The sequence below is a fragment of the Notechis scutatus genome, chromosome Z (assembly GCF_049901735.1).
Source record: "Notechis scutatus isolate UNSWTSFEM ecotype Mainland chromosome Z, rNotScu1.2, whole genome shotgun sequence".
Taxonomy (NCBI): domain Eukaryota; kingdom Metazoa; phylum Chordata; class Lepidosauria; order Squamata; family Elapidae; genus Notechis; species Notechis scutatus.
The window spans coordinates 22052545-22079358 of NC_142025.1; the positions used below are offsets into that span (position 1 = coordinate 22052545).

The 26814-nt window shown below is 37.1% G+C and overlaps 1 protein-coding gene across 1 annotated transcript in view; it reads left to right on the forward strand.

Moving 5' to 3' along the window:
- The window catches only part of RBMS3 (RNA binding motif single stranded interacting protein 3), a 355783-nt gene that overhangs the window by 134409 nt on the left and 194560 nt on the right, over positions 1-26814 (forward strand). The window contains exon 4 of the mRNA XM_026681344.2: positions 8009-8166. Coding sequence (XP_026537129.2) covers positions 8009-8166 — 158 coding nt within the window. The remainder of the gene's footprint in view (positions 1-8008; positions 8167-26814) is intronic.

The following is a 26814-nucleotide window of genomic DNA, read 5'->3' on the forward strand; positions in this document are numbered from 1 at the left end:
AGAAGTCTTGGCTCTCCCTCAAAATTGGACTTAATTGAGAGTGAGACTAAAGAATAAGAGGTGGTATTTTAAACTTTCCATCTCTGGATTTGGCGGTGAAGAGGCTTTTAATCATTAATGAAAAAGACATAGAAGGACTTATTATTTTGCTACAACTAAATGTGGAAGAGATAGAAAGAAGAGACTAAGGCATTAATTGGGGTGAAGTTTTGTTGTCCCCTTTTTTAAAAAATTGGAAACTTTTGACTGTAAAAAAGAAAAAAACTTTAAGCTTTGAAATTAAGGAATGACAGGACTAAAATAGAGGAAACAGAACAAGTGTGCCATCTACTGGTACCTACTGGCAGAGAAAGTGTTTAAGAAGTGAAAGAACTTTTGAATAGACATGAACTAGGGATGTGGATTATAGTAAATGAAATAAGAACAATCTTCTGACACCTGCAATTTGTTTAGTTTGGAAGGCTGGAGCAAAGAGTGGAAGAACTATGACAGTGTAAAATTAGCAGCTCTCTGGCTATAAACAAATAAGTTAAACAAGTAAGCAGGCTGCAGCTGTGAACATTCTGAATAGAACACCTTTGGGTCCCATCCCCCCTTTGTCCTTTCCCACCTCCCTTTGAGATTTTCAAAACCTAGAAGTTTAGAAACTACAAAGTTTTGTCAAATCGGGCTGGATTATAAAATACTCTGATGGAATAGAATTAATTTTTGATATTATAATGGTAGGAGAAGAAAAGAAGAGTGAAATAGTTTTCAAGAACTCTTGGGATATTTTGTGAAAGATTGTTGGAGTCATATGTGGGACTAAGTGGATTACAAATAAACTTTTATAGCCTATTCACCAAAGAGGAAAGAGAAGAGGAATCAAAGACGTGAGAGATATTTTGGTTTGCCTTACAAAATCTTTTAGAACTCTGTGGACTCTAGCAAATTAATTAGTACTCATATTCTATTTCTACATAACATTATCATAAAAAAGAGAAGAAGGGCAAAAAACTATACTTAAAAGTACTTCTGAATTGATATAGGCTATCTGGACAGAAGTGGTAAAAAGATTGATAGAGGAATTTAGTAGTGAGAGTGTGGTTATAAAAAGGTTATTGAAGTTGGGAGGCAACTGGGAGGGAATAGTGGAATAGTTGGGAGTGTGTTGTGAGGTTATTGTTTATTTTATCTGTTTACATTGAAGGATGAAGAAAACTACTTTGGCTCCCTCTTCAGCAGCAGCATCTGCTGCCTCAAGTCCGGCAAACCAGAGATCCCTGGATAACTTTTTGTTGCAGGAAGGAAACACAACGGAGGCGGAAAACAAAAACAATGTTTCAATCAATACAGGAATCAATGACCAAACTGCATGAAAGAATACAAAAAATGGATGATAAAGTGGAAAATATGTGACAAAGAATGACAAAGAATGAAGAAAGAATTTAAAAAGTAGAGGAAAAAATCAGAACAAACCGAGAAAAAGGTGCTGGAAATGGACCAGAGATTAACTCAGGTGGATAAGAGCCTGGAGGCCTTGATAATATCCCTGGAGATGGAAAAGATTGAATACTTCCTAAGATTTCAAAATATAGAAGAAGAGAAAGGGGAAGGCCTCCACGATAAAATGGCAGAGTTGTTGGCTGAAGTGTTGAAAGTGAGCAAGCAGGAGGCACTATCTGAGATGCATGAAATTTTTCGGGTCCACACAGGCTATGCAAGGAGAAATAAGCTCCCCAGAGGAGTACACATTAGGTTCCTGAAAAAGACTACTAGAACGGAAATACTTCAAAAAGCTAAAGGAAACCCAATGGTGTGTAAAGAGAAAGAAATAACAATTCTAAAACAGATACCAAGAAGAGTGTGAGATATAAGACGAGAATATCAATTTTTGTCAAGAAAATTTATTAAATATGATGTACACTTTAGATAGTTGATACCTAAAGGCCTATTGGTGACTTCTACATGTTAGATTCAATAGACAAAGCAATTGAATTTGATGATCAACATTTCAGCATGGAGAAAGAGAAGGAGAAAAGAGAGAAAGCAGATGATAAGAGATAAGAAGTATCGATCGGAGAGGAACCATTACAGTTAAAAGAGAGTGAAATGGAGCAAAAGGAAAAAGCAGAATGGCAGGGAGCTAGAGCAAAAGAACACAGAGAAATAAGAACCGTTAGAACAATCAGATTTATTTATAAATAAAAAAGATAGAAGAATAAATTATTTTAATGTCAGTTAATGTTAACAGATTCAGTGAAAAGGAAAAGCTTTTTCAACAAATTTTAAAAAATGATCACTATAAACTAGTGGAAACCCCTAAAATAAGGAAACTATATGCATTAACACAGCAGAGAAAAAAGAGAGGTAGCCCTCTTCATCAAAGAATCAATAGAATCAAAACAAATTTACAAAGATGAAGAGGGGAGAATCTTGATGGTGGAAGTAATGATAAATTATAAATGGATACTATTAACAGTAATATATGCACCAAATACTGAGCAAGAAGTTTTTTATGAACAGCTACATAAGAAAATTATAGAAATTGAATATGATAACATTTGTACTGTGGGAGATTTTAATGCAATTGTTGATGTAAAATTAGACTATAAAAGTTGTAAAACAAACCAAAAATCTAGGAGAACCTTACCAAAGACCTTTTTTAAAATGATGGAGGAAATAGGAATTAAAGATGCTTGGAGAGAATTAAAACCAGAGAAAAAACAATATACTTTCTATTCAAATATGCATAAATCATGGTCAATAATTGATATGACATGGATGTCATTGGAATTGCAAAAGAATATACAAGAAGTAGAAGGGGAGTCGAGCGTTTGGGCTTTTATTTAATCCAATAAAAGTTAAATGGAAAGGACAAATAAGAAAACCAAGATGGAAATTACAGCAGTCAGCATTGAAAGATAAAGAGTATATACAAAAAATGGAGAAGGAAATAGATTTATTTTTAAAAAAGAATAAAAGTGGAGAAACATCTTTGGAAAATGTATGGGATACTACCAAGGCATATTTTAGATTAGTAATCTTCTATAGAGGAAGGAAAAATAAAGAAAAAAAGAAAAGACGAGATGGATTAGAAGAAGAATATACAAGACTTGAATTGGAATTACAGAGAGACCTTCAAAACTAAATGGTAAAAACCAAATGGAATTAGTAAAACATGAATTAAATATTCTAGAGAAAGAAGAATTGGCACAAAAAACTACAGTAGCCAAACAGAACTTTTTTGAAAATGCAAACAAACTGGGGAGATGGTTGGCATTCAGACTCAAAAAAGAAAAAGAAAAGAAATTGATATAAAAGCTGCAAGATGTGTGCAATTCGACACAAAAATGAAGATAAGAAAAAATAAATAAAAGAATTTTATGAAAGACTATACAGTAAAGAAAATATACTAGAAGATAAAATTAAACAATATATGGAAGAAGTCAACCTACCAAAGTGTCAGAAGAAGTGAAGATAATATTGAATGAAAGAATAACAATGATGGAATTAACAGAAGCAATTAGGAGGCAAAAACAAAAACAAAACAAGACACCAGTACCAGATGGCCTGCCAGCAGAATTTTATAAATACTTATTATTACAAGATACCTTAGGTCCATTTATGCTTGAAGTCTACAATGAAGCATTGTTTGAAGCTAAGATTCCTGAAACATGGATAAAGCAATTATAACATTGATACCTAAAGAAGACTTTGATTTACTACAAATAAAAAACTATAGACCAATATCATTGTTAAATTAAACTATAAAATGTATGCCTCAATAATCACAGAAAGACTGAAAAGATTTTTGAATGACATTATACATGTAGATCAGAATGGATTTTTATCTAAGAGATAAAAATAATATGCGGATGGTTTAGAATACATTGGAATATTATGAGACAAATTCTGGAAAGCCATTTGCTTTCCAGAATGGATTTTTCTTGATGCACAGAAAGCTTTTGACAATTTGAGTTGGCAGTTTATGTTTTTACAATTAAAATATATGGATTTTGGAGAGGTTTATTAATATTATTAAGACCTTATACCATAAACAAACAGCAAAGGTGATTATAAAAGTGACATGACTGAGAACTTCAATATAACGAAAGGCACAAGGCAAGGTTGTCCTTTACCCCCTTTGTTGTTTATATTAACTTTAGAGGTGTTAGCTAGAAATATTAGACAAGACAGTGAAATAAAAGGCATGAGAATAAAGGAGAAGCTTAAGTTACAGGCCTTTACTTAGCTCAGCTCTGGTGGCCTAGAGGTGGAGCAGCTCTCACTTCACAATCAGGAAGCTGTGAGTTCAATCCTAGGTAGAGGCTATTATTTGGAATAGACTCTCTTGCTCGAGCACGGAGTTGGACTACCTGACCTCCAAGGTCCCTTCCAACTCTGTTGTTTTATGATTTGGTGTTCATTTTAGAAGATTCACAGGACCTAAATTAATTGCAAAGATAGAAGAATATGGTGCAGTTGTAGGATTGAAAATAAAGAGAAAACGAAAATATTGGTTAAAATTTTTACAGATAAACAAAAGAGAATTTACAAGAATGATGAACATGCAGATTGTAAAGAAAGTTAAATATTTAGGAGTTCAATTAACAGCAAGATGTGTATCTCTCAAAGAAGATAACTATGACAAACTGAAAGCACAAATTAAAATGGACTTGGAAAACTGAAAAAATTTACAACTGTCCCTATTGGGTAGAATAGCTTCAATTAAGATGAATATCCCGCCAAGATTATTGTACCTGTTTCAGACAGTCCCAATAAAGCCGGGGGAATATTTTGAAGAATTAAATAAGACGATATTAAAATTTATATGGCAAGGTAAAAAGCAAGAATAAAATTAAAAATGTTACAAGACATTAAAACTAGAGGAGGTTTTGGTCTCGAGGACTGGGAGCTATACTACCAAGCATCAGTACTTGCATGGGTGAAAGAGTGGATTAATTTGAGGAATACCATATTACTAACATTGGAGGGCTATTATCTGCAATTGGGATGGAATGTGTGATAACCCGGGGCATGGCACAAAGGCAACACAGTCAGATAATTAATAAGAGTCCCTTTATTACGTCCAACTTTGCCCCCAAAATCCAGGTTACCTTCTGGCTAGAGAAAAACTCTTCTAGGAACAGCCTTTGACTGCAGAAAATTAAGTCCAAAATATGGTCAACAGAAACAGTAACTTTAAGTCCAATCAAGCCAAACTGAAGTAATTAGTTTGGCAGGTCAGGAGCAAGAATTTCAAACTTGAGGGTACAGCAAAACTCACATGGTTGGGAAGATGCCAGGAACACGGATAAGCAACGACAACACAAGATAAAGTCACATTTGCTCCCAGAAGCCTGTCTCATGTAATCTGCCTTTCTTATAAACTGTATTCCCAGCTGTTGCTAATGAAGGGAATCAGGGCCCTTTCCTCTCCTGTAAGCCAAGCAACCCATGTTGCTTTCTTCTATGTTCCTCCCTGTGTATCCTATGATGAAGAGGGGGTGGGCCTGGGTCTAATCCCCTCTCCCTTGTTCTACCTCTCCCCTGCTCTGCCCAGCCGGACTTTGCCCTTCTTCAGTTTCCTCCACAGCCAACGGAGCCACACACCCACTCCCTGTCAGCTGTTCAGCTTCCTCTTCGGATTCCGACTCTGACAGGGGCATGACAGAAAGGTGAGATACATAGCTATTTCCAGAGGCATTACATTAGGAATGCATTACTGCTAGTATGGACCAAAATCAAACAGCAACATTAATTGAAAATACCAGTCTGGTTATCTACAATCGATGCATTGATAAATCTAAATGTTATGAATATGGAAAAAAATCATAAGATACAAAGACATATTAAATGAAAGTAGAGAACTAAAAACTAAACAAGAACTAAATGGAAAGGGATTCTAGACATTCTAGACATTTTAACAGTAGCCAGGATTGTATACGCACAATATTGAAAAAATGAAGAAACCCCCACAGATGAGAATATAATAAAAAAAAATAGTGGAATGTGCAGAAATGGATAGGTTAACACTAAAAATCAAAGAAAAAGAAGACACTGAATATTTTATGGCATGGGATTTTTTTTTAATGGCTAGTTGATAGATATAGAGGTTAGATGGGTGGATTTATGTGAAAATATGGACTATATGAGAAAGATAAACTGATTAGTAAATATTTTGATGGTTATATAATTGATGTCAACATGGAAGATAGTATATTTTATAATAATGATTGATATTATGTACTATTCGTTTGTGAATACAATGATTATGATGATGTTTATATTTTAACACTTTTGACACCGGAAGAATGAAAAAAGCAATCAGCCATGGGACATCCACCGCTCACCCAGTTGGAGTACCTCTGTCACTGCTTGTTTCTTCTGAGGGATGAAAGTGAGTGGCCGCGGCAGTAGCAGCAACAATGGCAGTGCTGCTGCGGGAGGCAGCCTCGAGAGTCCCTGCCCTCCCAGTCAGAGCACCTCCACCACCGCTCACTTCTCCTGGGGGATGAAAGGAAGCGGGTGGCGGCGGTGCTGCTGCTGTAGGAGGCAGCCCCAGGAATCCCTGCCCTCCCAATAGGAACACCTCCGCCACCACTCGCTTCTCCCAGGGGACAAAAGGAAGTGAGTAGCAGGCAGGGTGAGTGAGCATCGGGCAGTCAGGGCAAGCGAGTGAGCAGTGACCGGGCAACCAGAAGTCACTACCAGTTCAGCAACCCACACCAAATCATCGCTACCAGTTCGCCTGAACCAGTGCAAACCAGCTGAATACCACCCCTGGTTCTATCATATGGACAATTAACATCAAAAATGTCATCAAAAACACAACAAAGAATGTTCTTTCTGCACTAACTCAGAAAGCTCAAACTGCTGATAAAGTTCTACAGAGGAATTATTGAGTCTGTCATCTGCACTTCTATAATCCCTATATACCAATGACTCATCTCAAATGATCCATCTGTTAAAAAAGTGAAGTTTGCAAATGATACAACAGTGATTGGTCTCATTTGAGACAATGATGAATCCACATACAGACGAGAGGTTGTACAACTTGCTCCATGTTGTGACCAGAACAAACTAGAACAGAACACACTCAAAACTGTAGAAATGGTGGTAGACTTTAGGAGAAACCCTCCATACTAGACAATACAGTATCAACAGTAGATATCTTCAAATTTCTAGGTTCTATCATATCTCAAGCCCTAAAATGGACACCTAGCATCAAAAACATCATCAAAAAAGCACAACAAAGAATGTTCTTTCTGTGCCAACTCAGAAAGCTCAAACTGCTCAAGGAGCTACTGATACAATTATACAGAGGAATTATTGAGTCTGTCATCTGCACTTCTATAACTGTCTGGTTTGGTTCTTCAACTCAACAAGACAGACACAGAGTTTAGAGAATAATTAGGACTGCAGAAAAAACAATTGCTATCAACCTGCCTTTCATTGAGGACCTGTATATTGCACAAGTCAAAAAGAGGGCTGTGACAATATTTACAGACCCCTCACATCCTGGACATAAATTGTTTCAACTCCTACCCTCAAAATGACACTATAGAGCACTGCACACCTGAATAACTAGATACAACAACAATTTTTTCCTGAATGCCATCACTCTGCTAAACAAATAATTCCCTCAACACTGTCCAACTATTTACAAAGTCCGCACTACTATTAACCTTCTCATCACTCCTTATCACCCATCCCCTCCCATTTGTGACTGTATGACTGTAACTTTGTTGCTTGTATTCTTACGATTTATATTTTCCTAGTGTGATTTGATTGCTTATTGTACCCTATGACTATTATTAAGTGTTGTACCTTATGATTCTTGACTCTTGACAAATGTATCTTTTCTTTTGTGTACATTGAGAACATTTGCACCAAGACAAATTCCTTGAGTGTCCAATCACATTTGGCCAATAAAGAATTCTATTCTATTCTATTCTATTCTATTCTATTCTATTCTATTCTATTCTATTCTAAAGGTCTAAGAGGACTGTTTCTTTTATTTTAGCAACAAGAACAAGACCCCACAAATCTTTATATCTCAAACTTGCCCATTTCCATGGATGAGCAAGAGTTGGAGAATATGCTTAAACCTTTCGGACATGTCATTTCCACCAGAATATTAAGAGATGCAACTGGTGTCAGTAGAGGAGTTGGATTTTCCAGGTAAATAGTTGTTGTTGTTTTTAATTAGCATGCTGGAATTTATTTCCTTTTCTCTTTAGATTTATTTATTTATGCATGGCAAGACTATATTTGCTATTGCTGAAAGGATTTGCAGTCATACAACATGCAGAATAATTCAAGGAATTAAAGGAAATTTATCTGAATATATGGGTACATCTTTTCCAGAAAATTGAAAAATCACTGCTTGACAATAACTTTATTTATTCAAATAACAGTAAAATATCTTTGTGTAATTAAATAGCAATTTGGTTTCAACATGAAACTAAATTGAAATGAAATGTCATTCTTTCTGAAAATCTGTATATGATTATGCTAGATAATTTAATTTAAGATTGAAAAAAGTAGGTGGGAAGAGTGAATATAAATTTACTATAAAATATAATGAATAAGTAATTCAATAAAACAGAAAAGTTTCTTACCAATTGGAATGGGGTATTCCAGGATCGCCGTTGTCATGCCTGATGCTCAGCCATACTATGGATCAACACTCTCCATGCCCCTCTGTCTCACACCACCTCCTTCAGATCCACCATGGTCACCCAGTGTTATCTTTTATAGCATCTAGCCAGTGGGTGCTAGATGGCCTCCTTTCCTTTTTCCACTGATCACTCCCAGGATGATTGATTTTTTTTGAATGAGTCAGTTATCATGACATGACCAAAGTCTTTGTTTGGCAATCTTGGCTTCAAGTGATATTTTTGGTGAGGTTCATTCTAGGACTTATTTGATATTTTTGCAGTCCATGTGGTGCTGGAAGTAATAGTTACTTCCAGCATTACAGTTCAGAGGCATCCACCCTTCTCCTATCTGCCTTTTTCAGAATCAAAGTATCACAGCTGTTAGTAGCATTAACTAATCTGCATTTGGTTGTGAGGCTGATGTCTTTATTCTTCCAGATGTTATATGCCATCTGATCTCAGAGCTATAGTCACCATTTTAGTCAGTTTTTGAGGATTTGTTCTACATTTCCAGAGTATAAAAATTTCCAGGATATAAAAAAGTTAATTAGGGGTATATACGCATTTGTACCAGTGCCAGGGTTCAGGCGATTGCCCCAATTAAATCATGAGCCAGACAACCAGTCTGAGTGGCAGTTGTAGCTTTTGTGTATTAGTTTCAAGAATATTTTGTTATATGCTGAAATTCCCAATACATTTTTTAAAGTAAACCCTGGGGAATACAGTGGGTTGACTCAAAATAAATAAGACTGAGATATATTACTAGTGATAAAGAACAGTAGTAATAAAACATATGAAATCAGCTTTGAATACTGTGGCACATTAGCTTCCTTTCTTTTTGTTGGTACTCTTTTCTTCAAAGTTGGAATTCAGAGATAATATCAAGATTCACAAGAAATCTATTTTAAACTTAATGAAGATGAGACAGTCTGATTTAAAAACAATTGTCCTGTACAACTTAGTTTGACAGCATTAGATTGGATAAATTGTAATTAATGAATACATTCAGCTTGTTCTTCCTTCTAAATTTGTTCCATGTGGAATTCAGTTTATTATCCCACACATCTGTGTTAGTTTTCCTTATAGCATTCCTGAAACGTTCCTCAATTTTTGTCTCATATATTATATATTGTAGAAGAGAAATAATGCCAGATTTTATTTTTAATTTTTTTTTCCAAAAAGTTTTTTTTTATTTTTATCTTTTACAAACATCTCTTTTGGTGAAAAGTGTGGTTCCAGGTTTTTACATTTCCATACAAACATTACCATAATTACATATCTATCTTACATATTCATTTTCTTATAATATCATTACATTTCCATTTTCTATAAATTTTCACAAGTATTATGTTTTTCACATTTATTTTATCCATTTTTAATTCATATCTTAACTTGTTCTGTTTTTCTAATTATACTCTTATCTTCTTTATATAACATCTCAAAATTCTTATTTCTTAATCTATTTTCATTATACTTTTATATCATATTTGCAATGCCATCACATATTCTTATTTCATTATTCAGTAAATTTCATCTTGATTTTAATAATTCCAAACATTTCCCCCTTAATTACCTTTGAGTGCACCACACTTTTATCTTATGCATCATTTAATTTACTCCCCTTTAACTCATATTAAAAAATTACCATACTATGATCATTTTTAGTTATCACCTAGGTACTACATATCCCATATACATTTTACGTTAGATTCCACATGGTATTCTTTTCTTTATTCTAAGACATTTATTTTATCTAATACATTGATCTTTTCAGCTAATTGTAGAAACTGATATTTGTCTTTTTAACACAATTCTCATAGTTCATTTTAACTATATTTTAATTTCATTTAATGTAATTAACATTCTTATAATAATTCTACATGTATTCCAGTTAATTTAACAATAATTCTTAGAAAATAACCAAATAGAAAAGAAAAAAAAATCAGTTCCAAACATTCCATTTTTTACAATCTATATTTTTATACCACTTTATGCATTACCTTGTAGAATCCCCTTTCGTATTCTCTGACTACCCATTATCTCTAGGTCTTCTAGCCATACAGCTTTTTTTCTTTTCTTTTTTCTTTTTTGATTTTCTATATCCCCTTTTTTTCTGGTCCTTTCCCTTATTCCTCTTCCTTTATTTTTCCCCTCCATTTCTGGCTCCAGTTTTTATCCCCTTCCCTCTTTTGAACTTTCTCCTGTAATTCCCTTTTCTGCTCTTTCCTTTTTCTTTGTTTGACTTTCCGAACAATTACCTCTTTAATTGTCTCCACAAACCTCCCGATTTTAATTTCCATCCCCCTCCCCCGCTTCAATGTTTGTTTTATAGTTTGTTCATTGAGGCTGGCCTCTTCTTTAATCAACTCCTCCCCTTATGGTTCTCCTTGTTCGTCTTTGTTCTCCAACGACACCATTTCTAGCATTCGTATAGCAATATTGCACAATTCCATTTTCCTCCATATCATTTCCCTTATACTTCTTAAGTCCGATTTTATTTCCAAACAGTATTCTGCTGTTTTTGTGCACCTCTTTTAATTTTAGTTTTTTTACCTTTTTCTTCAGTATTTAAGTTCAGTCCAGTTGTTCAGTAGTTAGTTTAAACCAGCTTCTAATCATCCACTTCTGTTAAGTTCTGTTTCAATTTTCCAGGGTCAAAATAGTCCAATGTTCATATATTTTTATTGTTAAGTTCCTTCTGTTAAGTTTTAAATTTTTCCCAAAATCACCTAGTATTCCCAGGGTTCAGGCTTCTTTCTTCTTCCTTTATGGTATGCTAGTTTCACTTTTCAGAGTTTATATCTTATTGTTTCAAGGTTCCTCTTACTTTGTATCAAGTTCCAATTGTTAAGGAACCAAACACTTTTTAAAGAGTCACAGAAATTTTTCTTTTATCATTAGGTGGCACTCTCTGTTATGTCCAAAACCTTTTCTTTTCATTTTCCTTTCCCTTTTAGGGTTTTTAAGTTTAAAAAAATCCAATAAATCCAATTATTGCATGCTTTTTCTCTTTTTGGCACATTGAAGTTTAGTATGCTTATTTAGTGCCAATTATATTATTTAATATAATCCAATTAACACAGATATCTTCTTTTAGTTTCCTTTTTCAATTTAATTATTTGTACAGTTCAAAGCCACTTTCACTTATGTCCTAATTTTTTTTTCACTCTGGTCACCGCTTTTCTGATCCTTTTTTAAAAAAGTCTCTTTAAAGTTTTAAATCCGGAGTACCTTATGTTTAGATATTGTGCTTGAGTTGCCTGGTCTCCACACTGTCCATTTCTTCATTGCTCCTGCACAATCTTTGTCCCAGCTACTGTGTTTCTCCAACAATACGGCCTCCACCAATAGGAAGCCCCACCATGTTTTATTGGCATAAAATCAAATTAAGCCCCTCCCCCCAAATTAAGGCCCATATTAAACATGCGAAATGGGGGGGGGGAATGGCGGGGGGCTTGCTGTTAGGAAGTACTTTTGTTGCATGCCCGGATATGGTGCTGCCTGCGTTGGTGGGGCACTTCGTATTGGGAGACCTTTCACCACCGTTGCTTTCCCTTCTCCCTTGCTGCCGCAACGTTTAGAGCAACGCCATGGTGTATAGCGCAGCCATGCGTGACCAGCCAGGTCTCCTCCCTGCAACCGGAGCCCGGCGGAGACACTCGGCTTCAGGTGCTCCTGTTGCCGCTTTCCCTTTGCCTTCGAAGGTAAAGCCAATTCTTGTAAAAATGACACCCTACTACAACAAAGCCTCCCCTGCCCGAGAGGGCAGCCCAACCCCACGTGGGGAGGCGAATCTCCTGGAGCCGCAACGCAGGATCGGCCCACCCCGGGAGAAGCACCCAGCCACCATCCCTGCCTGGCACCGGGCAGAGCAGGAAGAGCTTCACCTGGGGCGCCCAGCACAGCTGACAGGCGGGCCCTCCTTCCTGGCAGCAGAGCTCTCGCCAAGGCAGCAAGCGCCTCCCTGCAGGGCCCTCCGCTCATCCCACCAGGACCGTGGTGGAGCTGTGCGGGCTGGGCAGAGCTGGGAAAGCGAGCCGTGGGTGTGCGCCTGCCTGCCAGCCAGGTGAAAGAGCCGGGCCGACCCAAGCTTGGCTTCCTTCCCAAGTCCCTCCAGCCCGAACCCGAAGGGGCCACCAGGAGAGGCCGCCCGAGGCAGTGAAAGCGCCCACCCATCCGTGGACAGGGAGGCAAGGCGACGGCCTGCGCCACGTCCTCCCCCAAGCTGAGCCCTGCTGAGTCAGCGCCTCTGCCTGATGCCCATTCCTCTGCAGTGTTTGGAGCTGCTGCCGCATTTGGAGATGCGTGAGGATGGGGATGGCTGGGCGAGGGTGGAAAGGATGGGGGCTTCGGGCCTCTCCGACAGCCAGGGAAGAAGCGCTGCCATCACCTCGCCTCCCTGTCCGCGGACGGGTGGGCGCTATCACTGCCTCGGGCAGCCTCTCCCGGTGGCACCTTCAGGTTCGCGCTGGAGGGACTTGGGAAGGAAGCCAAGCTCAGGTCGGCCCAACTCTTTTGTTTGGCAGGCAGGCGCACACCCGTGGCGCACTTTCCTGGCTCTGCCCAGCCCGCAGGCTCTGGCAGGGCCATGGAGGGATGAGCGGAGGGTCCGGCGGGAGGCGCTCACTGCCTTGGTGAGAGCTCTGCTACCGGGAAGGAGGGCCCGCCTGTCAGCTGCGCTGGGTGCCCCAGGTGAAGATCTTCGCACTCTGCCCGGTGCCAGGCAGGGATGGTGGCTGGGCACTTCCCCCGAGATGGGCCGATCCTGCGCTGCGGCCCCGGGAGATTCACCTCCCCACGTGGGGTTGGGCTGCCCTCTCGGGCAGGGGAGGCTTTGTTGTAGTAGGGCGTTGTTTTTAAAATAATTGGCTTTACCTTCGAAGGCAAAGGGAAGGCGGCGACAGGAGCGCCTGAAGCCGAGTGTCTCCGCCGGGCTCCAGTTGCAGGGAGGAGCCCTGGCTGGCCACACGTGGCTGTGCCAAACACCGCGGCGTTGCTTTAAACACCACGGCAGCAAGGGAGAAGGGAAAGCAACGGTGATGGAAGGTGTCCCGATACGAAGTGCCCCACCAACGCCAAGGTCAACAACCAAGCTGTTGCCGCCTGCCCACCCGAGGATCAAGAGGGGGGAATTAAGTCACCCCTGAAAAGACGGCCTAGCCATTTTTTCGGTGGTCAAAAAAAAATAAGGCCCGGCCTTATTTTGTGAGAAACACGGTAGCTCTCCTTCTTCAGGGTGACCATACTTTGCCACCATTTCAGCCCGTCTTCGGGGAGTTTGCCTAGCCAAGGAGGGGAGATGCAGCTCCCCTCAATCTTCCCCACCCCTCCAAGATGGTTCTAGCCCCATTTGTAGCCCTCTAACACAGGGGTCGCCAACCTTTTGGACCTCAGGGACCACCAAACTCATAATTTTAGATCCCAGGGACCACTAACTGGTTCTGTGGGTGTGGCCTAATTTGTGGGTGTGGCTTGGTGGTCATGTGACTGGCTGGGCATGGCTTGTATGTAAATATTATAAATATTTATATAAATATTGAATTTTTTATAAAAAAGAGCAACTTTTACCCAAAATCAGGCAAAGCAGGCAGGCAGATTGAGTTGCTCACAGAATCACAGATTCATTCAGAAATCTATCTATCTGCATTGGCTAGCTCAGTCTGTCACATAAAATTTGCTTGCAAGCAAATTCATAAAATTTGCTAGCAAGCAAACTCACAAAATAACTCACAACACACCATGCATGTAAATATTGATTTTTTTATTAAAAAAGAGCAACTTTTACCCAAAATCAGGCAAAGCAGGCAGATTGAGTTGCTCACAGAATCATTCAGTTATCTATCTATTTGCCATCGGCTAGCTCAGTCTCTCAAATTTGGTTGCCGTGAGTCTGCACAGAATTTGCTTGCAAGCAAAACTTCAGTCCTCAGGGAGGTTCAGCTGTACTTAAAAGCAGAGCTGAAGATCTAAAGACTAGCTAGAAAGCAAGAAATCCAACCATTTTCTGCTTCCTAGCTAATCTAAATCTCCTGTCACAGAAAACAGATGATGGTTGGAAAAAGGAAAAACAGAAATTTAGCAGGCAAGTTTAAGGAGTAAGGGTAAGGAGTGAGTGGGCGGGAAAGGTTCCTGCGGGCCATGTGGGCAGTGCAGCCTTGTGTTTCTGCGCAGCCTGGATTGATTGTTTTGGGAGGTGCTCTTGGGGTGAGATTTCTCTGCTGCCCACCAAAATTTTCTCATGGCCCACCAGTGGGCCACGCCCCCCCTGTTGGCGATCACACCTCTAACAGGAACAACATGGAATGAAGCTGTGCACGATTGCAGTCTTCGGTCCATCCTCAAAGAAAACGCTACCAGAAGTCCTTTATTTTTAATTTTTGATTCAGATAAATTTGGATTTAATTTCATGATTTTTATTACTATCTTAAGATTCAAGATGAATTCTGGAAAGAAGAAATAAGAATCAATTGAAAATCAACATAAAAGCCCTTTCAGTCAGACATGTTTTGAATGAAATCTGCCTTTACTTTTATTACAAAATAAAAATCATTCTGATTTTTTAAAAAAAACCACATGGAAAGAAATATTTGATGTGGAGGCAAAATGTTGATAGCTGTTTCATTCATCCCTGTATGGAGCAGAATATTTACTTCATTGTGGGTAATGTGAGCTTCCCTTGTGCTAATAAGGTGGTATGTTAATAGGCAATGCAACTTGATATAAAAAGAAACACTACTTGTAAGAAATTGTTGAAATAACATTGTCTGCATTCAAATGGCAAACAGAATGAAAGATGAAGTGGTCTCACTTTTATACAATTCTTTAAGTTGCTTTACTAAAAATTTGCTAGCAGGAGAGCTGGACCTGGAACATTAACTTGCATTTGGAAGTTAGGTTTTTCAACTGGAATCCATTTTACAGAATCTGGAGAAGAGAGTAGATGACACATTACACTTTTTAGAGAGAGTTTTTGATTTGTCAATCACTTACAAGATAATGGGTATGAGTATAAACATGAGTAAGAATACAGGAAATAGGTAGGAATAAATGGGGACAATAGGACAGGGATGGTAGGCACAATTGTACACTTATGCACGCTCCTTACAGACTCTTGGGAATGGGGTGAGGTCAATAGTGAATAGTTTAAGGTTAAAGGAGTGGGGGTTAGAGGATGTAACAACAGAGTCAGGTAATGCTTTCCAGGCATTGACCACTCTGTTGCTGAAGTCGTACTTTCTGCAATCAAGTTTGGAGTGGTTTACATTGAGTTTGTATCTGTTGCGTGCTCTTGTATTGTTGCGGTTGAAGCTGAAGTAGTCATTAACTGGTAGGACATTGCAGCAGATAATTTTGTGTATTACACTTAAGTCTAACCGTAGGCAGCATAGTTCAAGGTTGTCCAAAGCCCAAAATTTCAAGCCTGGTGATATAGGATATTCTGTTGCAAGCAGAGGAGTGTAGTACTCTTCTCATGAAATACTTCTGGACTTGCTCTACCTTGCTCAATTGTATTAATGTCCAATATATAGTGCAGATTCCAGACAGATGAGCTGTATTCAAATATTGGCCTAACAAAGGTTTTGTATGCCCTAGTTAGCAATTCAATATTACCAGAGGAGATTAGATTTACAACTCTTAATGTCTTTTTGGCAATGCTGTTACAGTGAGCTCTGGTGCTTAGGTCGTTTGATATGAGTACTCCAAGATCCTTGACAGAATGAGGGTCGTCAACGAGGTCATATCTGCCTAGCTTGTATTTGGTGTACTGATTTTTTTTGCCAATGTGTAGGACAGAGCATTTGTTGGTCAAGATTTGGAGTTGCCATTTTTTTGACCATTCAGACAGATAATCAATGTCGCTTTGAAGGACAGTAGCATTGTTGGTGGTGTTGAATAGTTTTATGTCATCCACAAAGAGGACACAGTTGCTTATAAGGTGATTGCAAAGTAATTTATGTAGAATATAAAGAGGGTGGGTCCTAGAATGCTGCCTTGGGGGACACTGCTGTTAACTGGATCAAGGGTTTGATATAGCACTCCCTATTTTTCCTATTTGTTGCCTGTTTGATAGGAACACAGTAATCTACTTATGAAGGGATCCGGAAATGTTGTAAGAGTTTACTTTTAACAGTAGTTTGTTATGTACCACTGAATCAAAGGCTTTGCAGAAATCTATGTAAATTATGTCTATTGCTTTACCCTGGTCGAGTAGAGTAGTTCATATATTTTTTTAAAAAAAAATTATTTGGGTTTTCACAAAAACATAATACAAATAAAACTTTTTTTTTTAAGAATAGCATGATCCTGGGTTATCACTTCTTCATACAGACACAAACTCAATTTCATATTCATTTTTGTGTTCTATTCCATATCTTATTACTCTTTTAATATTTTCTCCATAATTTCCCCCTCCCTTGGTTTTCTCAACTTTATTTTTAATTATCTCATATCTAAATTCAATTGTATATCTTTTTCTAAGTTTCAATGTCTTTCCAATCATTATATTTATACTTTTGTCTGTCCTGTTTCAATTTCATATTATCTTTTCTCATTAAACAAATTTTACCATGTAGTTACTAATTGGAGTATGACACCTTTATATCTTTTAATTTTATCCATTCAACTCTTATTTAAACTTCAATTTATGCCTTTAAAATTATAACATTCAATATAGTACATAACTTCCAATCGAATTCTGCTTGGTATATTCTTAAAATACACACTATGTTCATATATATATATGTATGTATGTATATGTATATGTGTATGTGTGTGTGTGTGTGTGTGTGTGTGTGTGTGTGTGTGTGTATTCTTAAGTTTTCGCGGGTATTTATATGTATGGTATTCAGCTTTGTTCGGGTATTTTCCCAGGTCATTATAGTTGTGCTTTTAAAGTTGTAGCAACGTTTCGGCAGAATCTCATCTGCCATCATCAGGCTTCTGTAGCGAACACATCAGACGAACACAATACAGAAGCCTGATGATGGCAGATAAAATTCTGCTGAAACGTTGCTACAACTTTAAAAGCACAACTATAATGACGTGGGAAAATACCCCAAAAAAGCTGAATACCATATATATATACATATAAAACAGTAGTAAATAAAACACTCATTCTAATTCAATTCTATCATTAATATTAGTTAGAATCTTAACATCTTTAACATTTCTTTTCAATTGAATATCATACTTCCTTGTGAACACTTACAAACTTTCCATAATTGATTCTTTTTTTTCTCCATATTTCTCTTCACTTATATCTTTATAAATCATTAATAATAATTAAAATGTTCCCATCCTTTCCTAATTTCATTCTCTCATTCACTTTATTTCATTTATTTATTAACAAACATTCCACTGCATTACAATAAGTATTTTATCCATCATTTTAATCTTACATTGTTTCATATTTTCTAAAATTATTTCTGTTTCTAATATAACAATACTATCTTGTGTACCTTTGCAGAATCCCTTTTTCAATTAAATTTTCACCCATTATCTCTAAATAGGCTTATACTTTCAATCCTTATACTCTATATATCTTGTTTCTCTATATCTTGTTTCTGTCTTTTATAACTTTTTTTCCTTTACTTCTTCCCCCTCTTGTTCTCTGTCCCTCATTTGCCCCCTTGTCTCTCTACTTCTAATTCTCTCTTCTGTTGCTTCCTAATATTGTAATTATTTTTCAAAATATTCTTTTCTTTGGTTGTTTTTTCAAATCTTAAACTTTTCACTCTCTTTCCCCCTTTCTTTTTTCCCCCACATAAAATTACTTGATCATTAAAGTTGGCTTCTTCTTTGTCCAAACCTTCTTGTTCTACAAGCATTTCTTATTGTTTCTCATAGATCCAGATCTCCATTTCTAAAAATTGAAATGCAAAGCCAAAAGAACCTCTTCCTTCTTGTGCATCTTTCTGTTTTTTAAGTTCCATTTTCAGTTCTTCTAAAAGTGATGCCATTTTAAACACTTTTAAACAACCACCCGATTGATTTTAGTCATTTAAATCCAATAGCCAAAAATCCAAAAATCACCAAGTAATCCAAATAACCCAAAGCGGTTTGTTCTTGCTTCTGTTTTCCACTTTCTCTTCCTGGGGTTCTATTATTTTGTTACAAAGTTTCATTTAGAATGTATCTTTTAGGAATCTTGTTAAGGTTTCACTGTAAGTTCCTTTTAGTTCCAGGCAGTCTCCTTCATTTTTCCAAATCCCGCCCTTTTATTCTTTCCTTTTCTTTACTTTCCTGCTTTTAAAGGTTTTTGAGTATCCAAAAATCTTTATTATCCCTTTGACATTTTATTTTCAGCTTAAATGCCTATTGATGTCAAAGTGGGGGTTTTTTGTCATTTTTTTTAAAAAACAATTTTATTGGTTTTTAAAGACAAACAAAACAAACAAAACATAAAAATATCCAGCTTTCTTTCATAAATATACAAGCAGTATGTCAGTTGGTTTACCAGTTTTTTGTGCATCCATTTCGTAGTCTCAATTACAGTTACATTACATAATAACTCATATTATCAATCAGAGATTAAATACCCTAGTATCACTATTAAACAATCATTTGACTATAATTTTATTCATTCATACTTTACGAGATAACTATAATTTGCTTAATTTATTTTATAACAAATCATATAATCATACCAAATCTATCCTAAGAACATTATTGTAGATATGATATCAAAAAAAGAAATATATCTTTATATATTCATTAGTTCCTAGAATTCTAAATATTCTATTATTGTATTTTATTATCTAACCATTGATAGAAAAGGTCCCAAATTTTATAAAATTGTTTATCCTCTTGTTCTCTAATTTCAAATGTCAATCTACTCATTTCAGCACATTCCAATATTTTCTTAATAATTTCTTTCTGCGATGGTATTTTCTCATTTTTCCAGTTTTTAGCAAATACAATCCTAGCCGCTGTTAATACATTTACAACCAGGTATTTCAAATCTTTACTATATGTATCAGGTAAGATTCCCAATAAAAAGACCTCTGGTTTCAAGTCTATGTGTTTCTTTGTCATTTTTTCCAACCACATGCGAATTTTAATCCAATATTTTCTAGCGTTCTCACAAGTCCACCACATATGGTAATATGAGCCTGATGACATTTCCAGCATTTTTCGGATTTGTTCTTGAACATTCTTGCTATTCTTGTCAGGGGAAAGTGTCACCTGTAAAACATCTTATACAAATTTTCTTTATATGCTGTTGACATTGTCATTTTATAATTTTGAGACCACAATTTTTGCCATTTCTCTAAATCAATCCCATATCCAAAATTCTTCTCCCAAGCAATCATAGTTTCTTTAACTTGTTCTTCCTCTAGTTTAATTTCCAATAAATAACCATATAATTTTTTAATCACCTTTTCATCAGTACCTGTCAAAATCTTATCTAAATCAGTCAATTTATCATAGAATCCTTCTGTTTTAAAATCTTCATCATACCTTGAATGTATTTGCACATATGAAAACCAATTCATCTTTATACCTTGTTCCTCTAAATTTTGCATCGATTTAAGTTCACCCTTTTCATCCAATATTTCCCCATATCTAACTGTTTGTTGCTTCTTATAAATTATAGGATAGGAAAATGCTTCAATAGTCGATAACCAAACTGGAATTTTCAAATAACATTGTCTTTTAATCTTCTCCCAGTTTAACCACAAAGACTCCCGTATATGATGTCTTCTAAAATAGCCCTGTGTTTTAGTTCCCTTATACCATAGAAAAGCATGCCAGCCCAACAACAAATCATGTCCTTCTAGTGTCAACAATCTAGTCTTTCTTAATGTTATCCATTCCTTGACCCACATCAAATTTGCAGCTTGATAGTACAACTCCCAATTAGGCAAACCAAATCCTCCTCTAATTCTAGCATCCTGTAAAAGTTTTAACTTTATTCTCGCTTTCTTGCCTTGCCATACATACTTCAACACAATTTTATTTAAATCTTCAAAATATTTTTCCAAGCCTAATTGGTATTGTTTGAAACAAGTATAAGATTCTGGGTAGGATATTCATCTTGATTGTTGAGATTCTCCCTATTAATGACAATTGTAAGTTCTCCCATTTCATCAAGTCTAACGCTATCTGTTGTTTAAGTTTAATATAATTGTTCTCTTTTAATGTACTACTTCTTGATGTCAAATGTATCCCCAAATACTTAACCTTATTCGTAACTTGAATTTTCAACAGGCCTGCCAGTTCTTCTCTTTGTCTTAATAACATATTCTTTGTCAAGATCTTTGTTTTATCTTTGTTTATTTTCAAACCAGCCACCTCACCATATGTCTCTATCTTTTCCAATAATTTTGGAGCTGTGTCTAAGGGGTCTTCCAAAATAAAGGCCAAATCATCCGCAAAGGCTTGCAATTTAAATTCTTCCTTTTTAATTTTCATTCCTTTTATACTTTTATCATCTCTAATATTTCTGTTCAACACTTCCAAAGTTAATACAAATAGCAAAGGTGATAGTGGGCATCCTTGTCTTGCGCAAAAGGCATTTGATAATGTGAATTGGAGATTTATGTTATTATTACTGGAACAGATGGGTTTCACCAGAAAATTTATTCAAGCAATAGAAGCCATATACTATAAGCAAACGGCAAAGGTAATGATAGAGGGAGAATTTACAGATTCTATCAATATAAGGAAAGTGGATTTTTGTCAATTTCTTACTCAAATCTCTTAGCTGTCAGTATAAGGAAGGGAAGAAAAAAAAAGCCAAATCCTTTCCCTTCCCTCTCTCCTTCACTGCTTCGAAGTCTTATTTGGGAACAATGTTATTTTTTATAGTTCAAATTCCAGGGTACCTGATGTTGCTTTTTCAGTTTAACCCAGTCAACCAAAACTTTCTCTTCTTATCTTCCTCCTGCACATTCTTTTCCAGTCGAGTTTTTCTTTGAGGTGGCCATTTCTGACCACCGCTGCAACCTGGGAAAGGGATTAATGGCCAGCTGAGGAGGAGAGATGTGGCTCTCCTCGACCCTGCTGGCTGTCTCCCCCCTCTTCACCACCTCCTAGGGATGGCTTAGCCCCGAATCCAGCCAGCTTGGGGCGCTCCAGCAGTGAGCACGGATCGAAACTGCGCACAATCACGGATTTCGGTCCATCGCTGAAGAAGCTCAAACCAGAAGTCAGTAGTTCATATGTTTTTGCAGTGTAGGAGTTGTAGATTACAGAACATTTTTTTCCTGAAACCAGATTGTTTTCGGAGAGTAGGTTGTTTGACTCTAAGTGGAGGGTAATGGATTGGTTAATGATTGATTCCATGACTTTGCACATGATGCAACACAGTGAGATTGGTCTGTAGTTTTCAACCAAGCTGGGGTTACCTTTTTTGAAGATAGGGATGACTGTTGCTAAGGACCATAGGTTCGGTAAGGAGCTGGTTCTGAATGATATATCATAAACAATGCTTAGGGGTTCTGCTATGGCAGTGAAGAGCTTTTTAAAGAAGTATGCACATAATCCATTAAGGCCAATAGATAGGGATGGTTTTAGATTACGTAGTGCCTTTTCTACATTATCTTCTGTAAAGTCAATATGTAGTAGATCATTGCAGTTAATTGTGGTACAACTAGGAAATGTGGGGCATGTGCTATCGCTGTTTACAAAGACTGAACTGAAGAATATGTTGAAGAGATTGGCCTTAATGGCATCATTGCCGCAGACTTTCCTGTTTGGTCCTTTTAGGGGTGGTGTGGTACTTGAGTCCTTAAATTTGGTGTTTACAAAATTGTAGAAGGCGTGGGTGGATTTTGTGTGTAGGAGGTTTTCTTCTTGCCTGCAGTAGTAATTGGTGAATTCTGCCTTTATCTGTCGGCATAAGGTATTGTATTGATTTTTAAAGTTTGCTACATAGCTAGTTTTGTTTTTACACCATAGCGATTTTTTTTATTGAAGTTTCCTTATTGTTATGGGTAATTTGTTTTTGCTTTTGTTTTGGGGGGGTACTAATGGTACATATAGTTTAATGACTCTTTCAAGTTCAAGAAAGAATGCATTATAATGGTCTTCTGTAGTATTACAGCTAGAGACAATGTGCCAATTAAGAAATGATAAGTCAGCAGCTATGAAATCACAGTTGGCTTTTTTGAAGTTGTATTTGATGAGCCCCCTACCCTTCGGGAGCACTGCTGTTCAACAACGCCGGATGCCTCCTTTCATCTAGTGCCGGCCGCTGTCCTGCTGATCATGGTGGCATCTTCCAAGGGGCTAGCTGTGTAATAGAAGGCTGTGAGCAGTGGCGAAAGACTCCGGAGGCTGTTGGTGATGATGTGGTGCATTGCGATGCTCTGGACAGACACTACAATGGCAGCTGCTAATGGCCTTGTTCGGACTTTAAGGATAGGGAGGGCAAACAGGATGATTGTCTCTGGGGCTGCAATAACAATGCCTCTAGGGCTGTAATTGCTGTTAATTGCTCAGGGCTCATCATGAGAGAGGGAGGGGCTGCTGATCATTATTCAGTACTACCAACAGTCTGAGTGGAGTTGAGGTAATGCTGGCCAAGATTGCATCAGCAACCTCCTTGGGAGCGTCAGGAAGACGGGTGGTGGGAGGTTATGGGGTTAATGAGATAATAATAACATGGGTGTGTATAAACGGGAAGAGGAATTGTTACTCTGTGAGGCTGTTTTTGTGAGGGCATTGTTTCTATTTGCCCCATTTCAAACCTGTTGCCTAACCATAGCCATCATTGACAATAAATCTTCATCACGACGTCTGGTATGTAGTGTTACTTGTAAGTAACTATGGTTCTGGTCCTAAGGGCTTTGAGAGTATTTTGTGGATTCATCATTATGTTCCTCTTTGTGAGGGTGTAAGTTGAGACAAAAGTCAATCATACTGTGGTCATTGTTTGAAAAGGGTTCTTGTATTTGTAGGCGATAGATTGAGTTTGAGCTGTTGCAGAAGATGAGGTTGAAGCAGTTGTTGAGTCTAATGTTGTTAGTTACTAATTGATCCAGTCCCAGTGTAGTAATGGCATTGTACAGGGTTGCATGTGTGGGTTCTGATGTACATTCGTTTAGGATCCAATTTATAAAAGATAGATTGAGGCCACCATGGAAAATAAGAGGGTGTGGGCAAGAGGCAGTCCACGTTAGCAGTGAGGTTAGCTTGTTTGCATGAACTATGTCATAATCTGGGGCTCTGTAGCATAGTAAGAAGCGGATTGTGGTATTTAAGGATAGTTCACAGACAATGGTTTCTGGAAGGTGTTAATTTGTATGATTTTAATCTTTTTTAGATTTAGGGACTTTTTATAAAAGATAGAAACTCCACCTCCTCTACAGATTTACATGGTGATTGAGGGCAAGCAATGTTGGAGATTTTTCTTCAAGATGAGTTTTTCTACTGTGAAATATAACTATATATCACATTCCTATGGATATACTGTTTTTCTTCAGAGAGGAACAACTTTATCAGTTAAATGGGATGGTTAGGATAATTTTCCTTGTGTTTCTAGCAACAAAATGAACAAAAGCCTCATTCGAACATTCAAAAATCACAATGCTGACTATATGAACACTTCAGTTATAATTGCCTGCCACCAATGTCATTCAAATAGCAAAAGATTCCTTGTTGTCCAAGTATGTGTTGTGTATAATTATCTACAAGAAAATAAGGAGATTTAACTCTGTGGTACAGTTGAATTCATGCTAGTCTGCAAAAGTCAAAAGTAAAGAATAAAATATTTTTTATTTTCCTTCCTGATATCATATATCTTAAATTAACCTCCCCAATGGCATAGAAAACAGGATAAAATGAAGGCAATTACTGACAATAATGCATTCACCAATTTTATTGCTACTGGATACTTTTACTACTTATCTTGAAAGAGATTAAATCAATCATTGCTTATTTTTATTATATCTCTTTACCTGTTCAGAAATAGTAGATATTTAAAAAAAAACTTTTAAAATTTTATTAAGAAAGCATAACAGCAATAAAAATAATAATAGAATAATGATAATACAATAAAGAATTATATATATAATAGTGATAAAAATAAATTTGGTGAAGAAACTATAGAACACAAAAAACCCCACTGTTACAACATTACTGCTGTTGGATTTATTATCAAATCTTTTTAAATATATAATGCAAGATCATATATAGAAACAATGTTCATATTTTTTGCATATGAAGACATATCAAAAATTAATAAAGAAAACATATCTTGAATCCATTCTTTCACAACTGGAATAATAGATTTCCTTCCTTCCAGTTTGGTCTAGTGGTTAAGGGACAGGCTAGAAAGGAAGAGACGGTGTGTTCAAATCCAACCTTAGCCATGAAAGCCAGTCACTTTCTCTTAGCCCAACTCACCTCACCGGATGGTTACTGTGGGGAAAATAAGAGGAGAAAAGTTGTTGGATATGTTCACCACCTAGAATTATTTGTAAAAATAATAATAGTGGAATATAAATAGATAAAATAATACATATTATAATACTCATAAACTCATGTATTCGGAAGATGAGGAGGAGGTGGAATTGGGAATGCCTTCCTCTCCGGCAATGCCTTCCTCCCTGATTATGCCTCAGGTTTCCGCAGATAACCGAGAGAGACATCCTGAGGCTAATCAGGAGGAGGAGGAGGGCATATCGGAACAGCCTTTGACAGAGAATCAAGCAGATGAATGCTGGCTTGATGCTAGGCAACGTCGCAGGAAAAAGTGTGAGATGCAACGCAGGAGACATGGATGAATCAGAGACTGAGCTGAGTTAGTGACACACCCCACAGGGAATAAAAGTAGGTGTGTTTGCTCTGGGAACTCCGTACGGGACAAAGTGTGAATTTTTCTGTGGAGCTTCGGTGTATCCTGTTTCTTGAAAACTTTAGTGATTAATGCTTCTGTTATCTTGTCGGACTTGGCAGGCAGCGTGTGTGATACTGCCAAGAACATAGCCAGCTCAAAGGAATTAACTCAGTAAATACTGAATCTTATTGCTTGCTTGTATTTGGTCGGAGTTTGGACTTCTCATCTATCTTGTGAAGGTGAGACATAACACATACATACATGCTAAATGGTAACAAATTCATTTGAACCCATCCAAAAGACTTCCTAAGATCTTACCTCATCTCAGTGGAGATGGGGATTCTAAAATATTTTCTATGGCAGTTTGTGACTCTCCAAAGAGGCATGGTGGAACTCATGAAATGTTAAACACCTCATCATTTGATCTTACATGAAAATGAAAACAGTCTTGTGAGAAAAAACAGATTTGAAGCATGCTGAGATAAACTAATTCTACTTTATTGCAAAGTTACATTAATATTGCAAGCTGAAAATACATTTCTCTTCCATCTTCTTTATAGCTCCCCCCAAAAAAAAAACCCTAGAAAGTGTCTCTCCTGAAATGTTGGCTACACCCACATTCTGTGGGTTAACCTTCTCTTATATTCCACAATCACATTATTCCTTAATTGTGGCTCTTTCTCAAGTCTCCTAATGTCATTCCCCCATTATATTTACATACAGGATTTTGCAAATTCAAAACTGTTAAACTAATGTTTAGGAATCATGTAATAACCTGACATCTGTGAATTTTCTATATTAAAGATTTTGTTTTAAGTCCTATGTAAACAAAGTATACAGTATGTACTGCCAATGGATTGCTCTTGGGCCCTGACATTTGAGACCCATTAATTATGAAACTTGAGAAGCGGACTTATTCAAATGATGCCTTCTTCTCCCACTTTAATTCTTTTCCATATTAAATGCACAAAATATACAGCAGCTTTTTCACTTGGCAATTCACAACTCAGGATTTTGAGTATTGACCAATTTGAGAAACTATCTGGAAGCTATTCCAAATATCATTAGCAGATTGGTCAACAAACATAGAGGCTAGGATTCTCTGATCCTTTTGGTTATTCGGGTTTGTCGTATTTTGTAATAATACTCCTAACATGTGAGTTCTCTGCACACAAAACTACTTTATTTTTCTTAACTCCTCCTTTCCGGTTCCTTCTTACTGTGACACCTCAAAATATGTCCCTCACTACTCTCTGTCTAACATTGGTTCCTCTTCACAGTTAAACATCAACATGTTCCATTTACCCTACACCACAGGATCCAGAGTGTCAAGGAGGCAAATCCAGAAGGCTTCAGATGTTTCATCTTCTTTGTATACTATGTGTT